The sequence below is a fragment of the Prinia subflava genome, chromosome 1 (assembly GCF_021018805.1).
Source record: "Prinia subflava isolate CZ2003 ecotype Zambia chromosome 1, Cam_Psub_1.2, whole genome shotgun sequence".
NCBI classification, from domain to species: Eukaryota; Metazoa; Chordata; class Aves; order Passeriformes; family Cisticolidae; genus Prinia; species Prinia subflava.
This window is the reverse complement of record NC_086247.1, coordinates 132,451,039-132,464,369: the sequence shown is the minus strand read 5'-3', so window position 1 is coordinate 132,464,369 and position 13,331 is coordinate 132,451,039. Positions and strand designations below refer to the sequence as shown.

At 38.6% G+C, this 13,331-nt stretch overlaps 1 protein-coding gene across 1 annotated transcript in view; it reads left to right on the top strand.

Annotated features, from left to right (window-relative positions):
- The window catches only part of ADAM22 (ADAM metallopeptidase domain 22), a 127,096-nt gene that overhangs the window by 90,857 nt on the left and 22,908 nt on the right, over positions 1-13,331 (top strand). Inside the window, exons 14-24 of the mRNA XM_063412686.1 lie at positions 669-720; positions 2,621-2,720; positions 5,299-5,370; positions 5,799-5,891; positions 8,364-8,444; positions 8,657-8,707; positions 8,984-9,047; positions 9,589-9,694; positions 10,787-10,903; positions 11,589-11,757; positions 12,741-12,849. Coding sequence (XP_063268756.1) covers positions 669-720; positions 2,621-2,720; positions 5,299-5,370; positions 5,799-5,891; positions 8,364-8,444; positions 8,657-8,707; positions 8,984-9,047; positions 9,589-9,694; positions 10,787-10,903; positions 11,589-11,757; positions 12,741-12,849 — 1,014 coding nt within the window. The remainder of the gene's footprint in view (positions 1-668; positions 721-2,620; positions 2,721-5,298; positions 5,371-5,798; positions 5,892-8,363; positions 8,445-8,656; positions 8,708-8,983; positions 9,048-9,588; positions 9,695-10,786; positions 10,904-11,588; positions 11,758-12,740; positions 12,850-13,331) is intronic.

Sequence of the window (13,331 nt, the reverse complement as noted above, 5' to 3'; positions counted from 1 at the left end):
AGACACAGCTTTGAAAAAGGAGGATTGAGACCAGAGCAAAGTGTCCCCTGCTGGCAGGGCAGAAGGAAGTTGCATGGAGAAGTGAGGCAGGCAGGGGAGGGAAGAAGGGACGGAGGGAGGGAGGGAGGGAGAGCAGAGGAAGAAGCTGATAGATCCTGCTGTACTACCTTGTATTCATTGATCATTCCATGCTATTTTTTTTTTGTCTGAATTATTGTTTGGGGTTATTTCAAAGGAAGATTTTCAAAAGCACGTTACCATAGTCCAAGAACAGAACTAAAAGAATAGAAAAGTAAGATGATTCTTTTTTAACTCTGAAAATTTGGTAAATGAATATCATCACAGAGGAGAAGATGATAAAGCTGACTCATGATTTACAAGTGCAGAAGGCTAACTCTGCAGTTTCCTGTAAGGGAAGGAAAGAAAAACAGGACATATTTTCAAAGCTCAGTATTGCATAGAATCATGTAGAGTTTTTAAAAGTTTTGGCAAGGTGCACTGATGCACTTAAACTAAGGTGTGCAGTAAACCAGCAAATTATTCAACTTCTGGAAATATGAAATGGAATTGAGTACAGTGTGCTTTTTATGATAAGAATTGTATTGTTTTGGACTCACAAGAATTGAGATGTAACTTTTTATTTTATCTTTTTTTTTTTTTTTTGCCAGGTGAGTGTAAGTGTGAGGACCTGTGGTCTGGATGCATAATGGGAGATATGGGGTAAGACATTTCCCTAGAGAAAAGTAACATTCTTCATACAGTGACATAAAGAAAAGGTGTGAAAAGTTTTCTCTTTTGCAGTTCAGCAGAACATTTTTGATGACTCAATTTTCAGAAAGTAAAGTATTAGGTATATACCATACAGAGACACCTTAAAAGAAATGTGAGAATCAGTGAGTTCATGAGAAGGGCATGTGAGGATTTTTGGTGAATGCTGGTTAACCTGGAAAGCACAAGGCTCAACAGTCAAACCAGGTCATTCATTGCAGAGAAGCAGAAGCAGATGTAGCTTATTTGCTCATCCAAGTTTGCTGTTGAGTTGTGGAAACAATGACACACCCTAATTCTTGAAATCCTATAAGCAAATTTCTGAGGTATGTCTCATTTTCAGTGTTTTCATTGGAATCTTTCATCTATCTCTATCATTTTTATTGCCCAGTTTGTGTGATATTGTTAGAAAAACTGCCCCCACTGGAGGCTGAGTGTGTTCATACCCATGTATTATGTCACTGGAGAGATTTTAACATTATGACTTCTGAATCAGCAAATTCTTGCTGCTGGATGAATTTGATGCTTTCTCAAGTATATTCTGACCCTAACACTTTTTATTACAGGCCTGTCTTTTATCATGCATATGAATTACATTATAGTCTAGTTTTAGATATGAATTACATTGTATTCTAGTTTAAGATATAGACAGGGCTCAGTTTTTAATTAATTTTGAATAGATCCACAAATTTTCTCAATAGCTTTGCAGTCAGAAAAATTTTGAGCAAAGAAGTATATCTCATTCAAACCTCTTTGAAAGTGTGAATGTGTGCCCTTTTCACCTTACTATACCTGAAAACATGCTTGGAAGGATTTTTCTGATTTTTAGTAAGCCAGTCTGCGAAACATTTTTGATTCTTATAAAAGGCCATGTTAGGGCCTTTAAATTCATTATCTGATGTTCAAACCTTTCAAATAATTTGGTACATGAAAAAGCCTTTTATTTACCTAACTTATTGCTGAACTTTGGTGAAGTCCACAACCTCTGTAGTGTTTAGACCTAATTCTTGAACATTACAGATGGAAAAAGCCAATTATGGTTTGGAAGCTATCTGTTCCAGCACTGCAGGATAGCACTTTGGCTAATATTTTTATATCCAGTGGTAGCTGATAGAGGAAATCCCTTGAGACTCCCAAATCTCCTTGAAGCATAAGTACTTTCATGACTATGGACCTGAATATAAAGATCACTGCAGTTGCCTTGGGAAAAGTTATTTCCCTGTGGAAAGGATCCATGCAAAGATTTTCTGCATCACATTGTTATTAGGTGGGGCACTGTGTCTCAAGGGCACTCTGTACTCAATTGAAATGTACCGAGTGGGACACATGACAGAGGGAAACTGAAAGGTGTTAGGTGGTGCTTGTTAGCAGCATGCTTAAACTGGCCTAACTCTATCATATGAAAATTCTGTGGGTCGGGGGAACTATTTCCTCTAAGACAGAAACAAACTATAATCTTTTTCTCCTGCAGTTTTTATGGGAGGAAAAATGTATTTCTGACATCAGGCCTGTTAGTGGAACAAGTCATGCTTGTGCAAACTACACACTGCAATCAGATTTGTGCTGTTTGTGATGTAAAATCTTAGTGAAATGATCTAGACCTCTCACACTCCATGAGCCCTGTGTCATTGTTAAAATTTCCTTATTTACTGGAACGAAGGATTTTCCTTATTTACTGGGTTGGAAGGATGTTCAAACTAGATAGACTTAAAAATAGATAGTCACTCTGATTCAGAACAGCATGTTTTCATTCTTTTTCTAAAGTGTAACATTATATTTCTTCTGTTTTGAAAAAAGAAAATACAGCGTAAAAAGCACTAGAGAAAGTAATTCTTCTACCTTTTTCTATTAGGTACTATCTTCCGAGCAAATTCTCTGAGTGTGATATTGAAGAGTATCATGAATTTTTAAACAATGGAGGTGGAGCCTGTCTTTTCAATAAACCAACCAAAGTAAGCATTACAATAATGTTGAATATTATTTCTACTCTGTTGCTAATTTTGATGAAACCAAGAAAAATGAAAATTATAATGTTGGAAAAAAACAACTGTAGTTTTGATAGTTCTGATCGAGAATCATTCCTCACACAATTTGTTCTGAGTATTGTAAATACAATACAGTTTTGTATTTACAACAGATCTGCAATGGAGGATTTGCAGCAGTGTTTCAGTATATTCCTGCTTCATTTACTGAAGCATGTGTTAAATGTAAAGCAAGCAGGATAATGATCTTGACTCTTCTATATATAATTAATGTTAACCTGTATTTAATGGCTGTCTTTCAACAAGCAAAGGGAAGAGGCTAAGGCAGAAAGACAGTCCAATGTGGAAAAAAGACTTATCTGGTAACTGAAGTGGTCACAGATGTAAAAGAAAAGTGAGTCAATTCAGGAGTGATGCATGTTCCTTCTGGTGAACATGAGAAAAAGTGCATCTTCTGACAACCACAGAATCTCAATAAAAGTTAAAGAAGGGAAAACATCAAATCTGAAGAAGCTGAGCCTGCTTATCTCTTAAAGGTCTCTTTTGAGGAAAGATTATATTATTAAAAGTGGAGAGAAAGCACTGTAATTCATCAATAAGATGTAAAATTTCATGTTTAAAATGTACCTGAGTTTTATAAGTTTGCTTTTTTCCATCTCATTAAAGGTGGAGAGAAGTACTGGTAGATTTGTTTACTTGCTGAGTGCATTGTTTGTAATGTGTCTTACTTGGTTTTATTTTAGTGATTGTGTTCATTTACACATCTGTCAGTTGGGAAAAAGCCCAGTTACTCTCCTTTCAATTTAGTTTGGCAGCACTTTAGGAGTTTTTTTTTGATGGCGTACAGAAATGTGAGTTAGATGTGGAAGCCAGGGTGATTTAGTCTCTTTTGTGCATTGTGGTTTGGGTTGGTTTAAAGGTTTTGTCAATGGATGTCTGTCTAATTAACAAAGCTGTCAAAGAAGTGTTCCCTAGCAAGGTGGTGAGACACAAACTTGTTTTTGTTTTTCATGCTTTATGAGATAAAGGAAAGTTGATGTGACAAGGTGCACTGTTTGGCAATGCTCCACTCTTAGATCAAAAATTACATCGAATTGCAAAAATGACATCAATGGCTGCTGGAGCAGATTGAACATATGCTCTTTTCAAATGAATGGATGAATGCTATGACTTTTGGGAAAGGCTATCCAATTTGCTTTTAATGTTTGGGTTTTTTTCTTCAATTTAGTTTTTAGCTGTCCCTATGTACTGCAGCAAATTGGCCCAATATTTCAAGGCAATATTTTTCTCTGTTACTGCTGTCCCTTTGTCTCTGTTGTGAAGCACACCAAGAGATATTGAAGAAGTTAAGATGTCTGGAAAAATACATAGGAAACAAGCAGTTTTAAGAACTCTTTAATAATTCTAAAGGCTTGCATACATTTTATGTTAAATTCTACATATGCACTGCATGCTGCAGTCAAATTTCCATTTCAATAGGGGATCTAATAATAGCACATCAGCCTGTGCCAGGCTGTGGTTTGTGGCACAGTGAAGTACGTGGGGTGTTGCTCCATCCTGTGGGCTCCTGGCAGAAAGGCAGCAGCCGGTGAGAAATGCTCTACAGCATGTATGATGTACTTGTGCAGATGGCTTAGGAGCAGAGTGATTTTTAGAATGGTCCTAGTTTCATTGGAGAACTTGAAGGATGATTTGCAAATTTTAGTCTGGTGACACATTTAAATGCCTTCTTATTTACGTAATGAAAGCTACTATTATGTTTTCTTATGGCCAAAGGGAAAAAATGTTTTATTTTGGAAGAACTACCTTTAAAAGTTTTAGGAAGATAGAAAAAATTAAACTGGAAAGAACAGAATTTAAGTGTCCCTTAGAAGAGGTTATGGCATACAAATACACAGGTTTTGATCTTTTGAGTTACAGTCCAGCAGAAAGGCTGAAAGGAAAGGGAGGAAGCCTCATCGCCAATACTTTCTGGGCACATCTGCCTGTGATACATACTTACAGATAACTACGGAAAGTTCCCAACTGTGGTAGAGGAAAAAGGAAAAAAAAATCCAAATGCAACAAAAACTGACAAAGAATCCTAGCCTCTCTCCTTCCCAAGCACTTCTGAGCCACATACAGGAACCACTTTTTATGGGTATTACTTCTGAACTTACAGTGCAGGCTTTAACCTTTCAGCCCTTGCTACTTGAACTCCAGAACAACAGCAATTGCAACAGCTGTGAAGATACTGAAATTGTCATGTCTTTAATTTTTTTTTCCTTTGTTGTCACACCTTTTGTTTTTCATTGTAACTTTTGCTCAAACTGAATTTACTCTAAAGCTGACACCTAAGCACAGAAGTTACCATGTGACTCAGCAGCATTGCTGTATTAATTTTCAGGAGTGTTCATTCTCTGTATGCTTCACTTTTGTCCGTCTGTGTCTCCCTCATTTTCTGTTAATGCATTTGGAGTGCTAGCTTAAAAACCATGTTGCACAGAGCAAATATGACAATGATTCCCTTAAAAGAGACATGTCCTTTGATTTCTGAATTTGCATGTAGCTTCTGGATCCTCCAGAATGTGGCAATGGCTTTGTGGAAGATGGAGAGGAATGTGACTGTGGGACAATAGCGGTAAGTGCCATGTACTTTAAATTAGCAACTAGATTTGTCCAAGAGTTGGTACTGCACATTGCTGCTGTTAATGATAATTAGAGGAAGACAAGCAGGGTGAAGGTCGTATGCCCAAGGATTCATAGTAATAGCTGCCTGTGCAGAATCAGACCTTCAAAGGCATGAAAGAAAGCATTTTCCTAAACAGAAACACTGGTCAATGCTAAAGTGTTAGTATTTAATGGTTGAATGAAGTTAGAAAAATTATTTTCTATCTTGCACAGGAAGCAGCAGTTTCATGCCCCATAAGTACATGCCTTTTTCTGCCTCTAGGAGCCTAAAAGAATGAATAAAAATTCATTTGAATAGTGTGCTAAGATAAGAAGTGATAAGAGCTCGAGGTTCATGTGCTTTTCCCATGTATTCTGTTGTGTGTGTGTGTTCCTCAGGAGTGTGCCAGCGAAGGAGGGGAGTGCTGCAATACCTGCACCCTGACCGCGGGCTCCCAGTGCAGCAACGGGCTCTGCTGCCGCAAGTGCCGGGTAAGGCAGTGACCTTCACTGCAGCAGCCTGCTGGGAATGCATCCAGCTGGCTGCAGGAGCTGCAGCACATGTGTTTGCCCTTGCAGACCTTCTGATTACTCTTCTCAAAGCTTACTTTTTAAAACTGGCTGAAATCTGATTTTTCTGAGGCTGTACTCTGTCTTTTAGGCTTGGCTTTTTGGGGCAGGGACTGTCAGCAAATGCAGGGGTAAATTGAATCTTTCCAGTTTCAGACAAGTTTGAATCAGGTTGAAGTTCTATGAGATTCATTTGGCATCCTTGCTTAAAGGATAAGTTAACCATAAAAGTGTCATTAGGTGTCCTTGTTTCTCATTCCTTGTATGAGAATGGTGAGGCACTGGAACAAGTTGCCTAGAGAACCTGTGGATGCCCCATCCCTTGAAGTAATCAAGGCCAGGTTGGGTGGGTCTTTGAGCAAGTGGAAGGTGTTCCTGCCTGTGGCAGTGGTGTTGGAACTAGATGATCTTTAAGGTCCCTCCAAACCCCAACCATCCTGTCATTCTGTGAACCTGCACATCCTTATCCATGTGCCTCTCCCAATGCCATATGTGCTGCTCTGGATTTTCCCCATGAGACTGAATGGGAAAATCATACCACAGAGTGTCTGAGGGAAGGATATAGTAAAAAACCACAGAAGCACAGCCAGCAGAATTATTTAGAAGGATTCATCTAAAAGACACCTGACTTCAGTTTCAGTTTGGCTGTCTGTGTCTCCTTCTGTTTGGGCTGACTGAAATCCCATTGAGTAAAGAGAATCAAGCCCTAGGTAAACTGTAAGTTATTCTTCTTGATACATCAGTAAATAGTAAAAGGAGGTTTAACCAGATCGTGGCTGTAAGGGAGCCCTGCTAAATATGACTTCAAATAGTTGTTTGTACTCAGTAATAAAGATAATTAGTCTTAATGTAGTTAAAATTGTGGTGTACTATGTGTGATATTTTTATCTTTGTCTGTGCACATTTGAGGGTTTCATTTCCTTAGGAGGATCATTAATAATAATTGTGGACCATATTCTTGACTTTGTGCTCATCCTAATGTTGAATAAAGAAAAAGCACAGATTATGCTGGAACAGATCACATTTCCCTAAGCACATTCCTTTTTTTAATGTAATAGTAAAAAAAACCAGCAAATTGCCATTGTGGGTGAATTTTGCTCAAGAATCCAAGTCATATAGGCACCATATTAAAGACTATCAAAACAAAACAAAACTTTTGTATACCTGTTTTATTTTTTTACAAATGAGAAAAGGGTTTATCTACTTACAGAGTGGCAAGGGTGAGTGAACAGAAAAGTAGAATTTTACAGAACAGGTATCCCTAGGAGATGTTTAGCAAGACAGCTCAAAAGATTGTATATAATAGTTCCCAAACTTGGGGTTAACTTCCCCTGTAATATCCTGCCTGAAAGCAGGAGTGAAGCAAGCAATACATGGTGATTATACATCCCAGAATCCTGTGGTGTCTCTGACAATGTTTGTGTCTGTCTGCATTTTCCATAGTCTAGCTCTTCCACTGATGTGTGCTCATTCACACCAGCTGTGGAGTTAGCACTTGTCCCCTGAAAAATGTATGTGCATGCAGATTCAAAAAAACCCCAAAAAACGAAACCACCACAACAAAAACCCAAAAAAACCAAAACAAAAAACAAAAAACAACAACAAAAAACCCCACAAAAAAACCCCACAACAAACAAACAAAAAAACTCACAAAAAACCCCACCACAGGCCTGCAAAATAAACTGGGTATCACAGTCTTAAGAAAACTTTGAGGAAAAGTAAGGAGTCTGTAATATGTCCATGACCAGAAACACTAAAATTTCCTCAAATGAGATGTCTTCCTTCTTTTCTAGGTCTTGAGACTTAGCACATAATTCTTTCAGCAAAATGTCTGTATTAGGTCACTGGTACACTTTTTATTGTTAAATATCCAGTCCCTTAGAAAATGGTGTCAAACTGTACAGAATTGAGTACATTTATTAATAGTTCCTGTTCTGCAACAACAATGGGGGATTAAAATAACCACAGCTTTTATACGTAGAGCTCTGCAGTGTTCTTCATCCCTAGAGAGAAGATCAGAGTGACTCTGCCTGTTCTGTAAAGAAGAGTAAAATAGTCCCCAAAAGGCACAGTGACCTGGTAGGATAATGCTGCCAGACACTGCAGTATTGGTTTGGACACTCCCAGGGGTCCCCTGTCCCAGGAGGGACGACCTCTGCTCGGCCCCCCAATCCCTGCCCTTGGGAGGGGGTGCCTCAGAGAGTGGTACCACTGGCACCAGTGAATGGCTTGCAGGGTGGAGCATACACACCAGGGAAAGGAGAGTCTTCCCACTCCAGTCAGCACGTGAATATTTCCCTTTTTAAATTTTAGATAAAACTGTAAGGAAGCATTGCATTTAAGGCAAGATATGTAGAAACCAAGACACTAATTTTCTGTGCTTTTTTTTTCCAGTTTGAACCTAAAGGAGTTTTGTGTCGAGAAGCAGTGAATGATTGTGATATTGCAGAGAACTGCACAGGAAATTCCAGCCAGGTGATTTTTGTGTCTTCTGTTCATGAGACAACATACCCCACCTGTAATATTGAAATCACTATGAATGTTTTGTGTGTAAAAATTGTGTTAAATCTGTTGGTGCTGAAAAAACCAGAATGATACTGAAATAATTTTTTGTATGACTTTTGTTGTATACTTTGCTTTTATGCTTGTCTGATCTATGATCTGTTACTTATTTTCTCTTTCTATAGTGTTCTCCTAATATCCATAAAATGGATGGATATTCATGTGATAACAAACAGGTAATTTGGACTTCAGTTTGTTTTACATTCTTTCTGCTGCTTTAGATTGCTTTTTATAGATTTTGTTTTCAGATCTTGGGAAGTCACCTGGGACAGTTCTGCTAACATTCATGAGTTTTGGGTGCTATTCATATTTTGAATGAAAAGAAGATAGGATCACATATTTTTTGCCTCAATACAAAGTGTGTGACTAATCTTCATATTAAAGAAATACATATTTTGGAAAATAAAGTAATTTGAAGTATTTTCTGGGTGCTTTTGTTTCTTTCGTTGTAGGGTATTTGCTTTGGAGGAAGATGCAAAACCAGGGACCGGCAATGTAAATATATCTGGGGTGAAAGTAAGTGAATATTTCTCTTTCTAAGTCAGTTGTAATATGTGTGGCTTGAAAGACTCTCTTAGCTAAGAAAAGTTACAGAAGAGAGATGGAACTGAGAACTATTGAAAACATCTAGAGCAGCATTTCTCTCCCTTTCTTCTCCTGTCATTTTGTCATTTCAACCTCTTTTCCAGCTCTTTCTCTGGTGTTGATTAATTTACTGTTATTAATTTGTCTGTTCTGAAAGCTGAGACTTTAGTTCTCATTAATAACCATCTATGGAGCCTATACTCATGTTCATTAGTTTATTTCAGTGGCTTCTGGACATTTTTGACCAATAAACTCTCATCAATCTGAACAAAATTTAAAAGCAGTCCTGTGGTACCATCATAAACCTTTTAACCTAGAAGAGGACTGTGCAGAGTTTCATGGGCTGGCTGCAGATCATGGTGTTTAAATTCACAAATTGGGAAGCTCTGCTTGCTCTGACTGTGTATCCCCATTTCTCATGACGTGGCTTTTCAAAGTCATCATCTTAGAAGAGATCTGTTTCTGTTTTTAGAAGTGACGGCTGCTGACAGGTACTGCTATGAGAAGCTGAATATTGAGGGGACTGAGAAAGGCAACTGCGGAAGAGACAAGGACTCCTGGATACAGTGCAATAAGCAGTAAGTTGGTGCATTTAGAAAGCTACAAAAATGAGGTTCTCACCCCGATCCAATTATTTAGCTGGCATGAAGAGACTCAAAAAGGCTCTCTGTGGATCAGACTTCTGGTCTTCTTCTGCAGACCTTTGTACAAGAAATCCCAGAGGGAGCAGGGTGCCAAGAAGGGATGATCCCTGACAAGAGAGCAGCCTCTGAGCTTGGGAGAGCTTGGACCAAAAGTGGTCCTAGTACTGAGTGAGGATTAGGAGTGCAGAGGAGAGGAGCCTTTGGTTTCACACACCTTGGTGTGGTGTTCACTTTTTATGCTGTGCCATTGCATTGCTAAGTTGTGTTCACTTTTCATGATATTCATGATACACTTTCCAAGTATAGTCCTGCAAGCTGCTGCCTAAAGCATTTCTTTACATTCTGCATATATACAGTTGATTCTGTAACTCTGCCAATTTCTGAAGCTTTCACGAGTCCTTATCAAACAGTTTTTTCAGATTTCACCATTCTGTCATGACATTTGATTTCTAGTTCTGCCTACAGGTGAACTAATGTTCTTTCCCACTTTTTAAATGCAGATTTGGTAACCTTACTTCTGTTCCATTACAAATTCAAAAATAAAAAATATTTAATAATATGGGAGATATCAGACCCTACCATTCTGTCAGTGCAGAAATCTCCACACATGAATACTGAAGTCCCTTCAGCAGTAGAATTAAACTAGGTGTTGATATTCCTCTTACATATGTGTCCTACGAGATTGTATTTAGAACCAGAGAACTGTTGCTTCTCTATGGACCAGTTACTGTATCTTAATAGATCATTAAATCAATGATGTGGTTTGTTCTTGACAGCTCCCTGCTTGTTATTACTCAGGGAATTTTTGATAAAAATTTTGAATTTTTGATCATAAAACTAGTTTTCCCAATCTAACTTTCAAGGAGAAGAATTTTCTTGGGAAATAGCATCATTTATGGGAATTATTGTCATTTGCAGAAAAGCAAGGAATAACAAATAGGTTTCCAAGCAAATCATCATATTTTTAATAGTCCATTTCCATTGAATTTTATTTTTTATGAGTATCTGTTTATTCTTTCAATGCAGGGATGTGCTTTGTGGATACCTTCTGTGCTCCAATATATCCAGCGTGCCCAGACTTGGAGAACTTGATGGGGAAATCACAACATCAATCTTGCACTATGGAAAAGTCTACAATTGCAGGTAATTGGAAATCCTGGAAACAGAACAGTCAATATCCATCTTGCATAGAAAATAAACTTTCTCATTCCTAAGTGCAGAGAAAGTGTTTCCATTAATTTTATTTCCTATTAGCACATAACCATTATTTCAGTTCAACCTTTGTTTTGTTAAGCTTCAGAAAATTTACGGCCTGTGGGGCAGTTTCACAGTCCCCTCAATAGTCGATTTTGCCTGTAGAGATGTAATGCTGTTCTCAGGCCCTGCAATTTTACATTCTTTTAGATCTGCAAAGTACTTCATGTGCCCAAAATACTTAGATATATGCCTGCACTGCCAAAGTTAACTGGCAGACTAATTCATCGCTATATTGTAGCTGAATTCTAATTATAGCGTGGTATGTTTTCATAGCTTCACACAACTGTAAGACGAAATGATGTTCTAAACAGGTAAACTGAGTTTTATCTAACTCTAGCTGTTTCACAGGAAAGGTAGTCCTTGTTTTCATGATTACATTTGTTACATGTAGATACACTGTTTTGGTTTGTTTCACGTCAGGCCCAGTGAGATCACTGAGCCAATAGTGATGCTTACCTGGTGCTGGGCATTGTGTAGCACAGAAGCACAAGCAGCAGACCAGGGCCCAGTTTCTCAAGCAGCCCCATCTAGTCACAGCCCTGCTCTCCAAGGCCTCTTGCTTGTGTCGCAGTGGCGGCCATGTGAGGCTGGACGAGGACACGGACCTGGGCTATGTGGAGAACGGGACGCCGTGCGGGCCGGACATGGTGTGCCTGGACCACCGCTGCCTGCCTGCCGAGGCCTTCAACTTCAGCACCTGCCCCGGCACCAGCGACAGCCACGTCTGCTCCGGACACGGGGTACGTCCTGGCGCTCTTTCTCGCCTTTTCTGGTTCTGCTGAGTACCTGGCCTTGTGCACTCTACCAGCTGGGCCTTTCATGAGGCTAGCAGTGTGACTCTAGGAGTCATAACACTGGAGAAGTTTTTGTAAAGGAAAAGGGAAGGAGACACATAAGTAAATATAATGCATTCCAGTCAAGGCAGCCTAAACAATGAGTCACAGTCAGTATGTATTACTTTTACAGAAATTTTATCAATGTTTTTGCTATCACTTTTGCTAAGTTGATTGATATTTCCTCAGGCCATGTGCTGGAGAATAAATACAAAGGTTTTATGAACTGAGAAACTTGGGTCTCTGTTCTTCCAGAGACCTCTTCTTTTTAATTCCCTCTTTGTGGCATAAATAGCCAAGAAGATCCATAAAGTTGTTGATGTTGTTGGATTTTGTGGGCTGAGAGTTTCTTTACTCTGGAAAAGAGGGCAGTGAGGTGGCTCTTGGCTGGTTCCTCTGCTCGGTCTGTGCAGTCTGTGGCTTTGCTGTGGCCCTGGCGAGTCCCCTTGTCCTTCACACACAGTTTGACTCCGTGTCCAGGGCCCTGTGACTGAACTGAAATCAAAGGAGTTGTTCCCTCATAATGTCTTTTGTCTTGTACACTGCATGAAAACTTCCTTATTTATCTGAAATCATGCACTTCATCGTATTTTGATAAAAAAATCATTAAGGTCAGTCTTCCAAAACAATTAGAAATGGTTCTATTAGGTATAGATTACATTAAAGTATGTGCTGGATAAACATTACGTCTATTTATATAAAATATAATAGCAAATTTAATGCATTTATAGCTAACATACAAATTAAAAATTGCTATATATTAAAAATTATTTTGCAAAATTTTGTGAGCAGTAAAATCATGGCTTTATCGCTGTACCTACACTTGAAGTATTAATTACAGGAGTGGATTAATAACCTGATTTTTTTCTGAGCTACACTTTTGACTGCAGGTTTGTAGCAATGAAATAAAGTGTGTCTGTGACCGATTCTGGGGAGGAGATGACTGCAGTTCTCACATAAAAGATGATCTATTTTTTGATAAAGATGCCATCAATAAAGGTATGTTGTTATAATTTTTACCAACAACTGAAAATGCTTGGATTTGAGGAAAGGTCATTAAGCGAAACTAGGTCTCCTACTCTTTCAGTTAGCACACAACATGCTGCAGCACCAGCAGCCTCGTCCCCCTCTCTTCCTCCCACAGCAGAAGCACTCAGTGACTGTAAATGAAGCCTCAGAGAGTGCATCTTTGGGAGCTGGTATCGGTGATGGTTGTACCAATGATCTGAGTAGCCTTATTAGGCATATTGATAGATTAGGACAAGCAAAAGGTTATTGGGACATTCCATATCTAGATGGAAAGACAATGCTTGACTTTTACATTTACTTCCAACTGAGAGGAAGTTGTTATTCAGCTTTAGTGTTGCATACAAAAAAAAAGATATGTTGTGGAAAAATGAGCTTGTAAGTGTTGGTCATTAGAAATCCTTGTGTTGAGATATCTTCCAGAATCCTTCATTTGATTATTTTATTCAGCTATG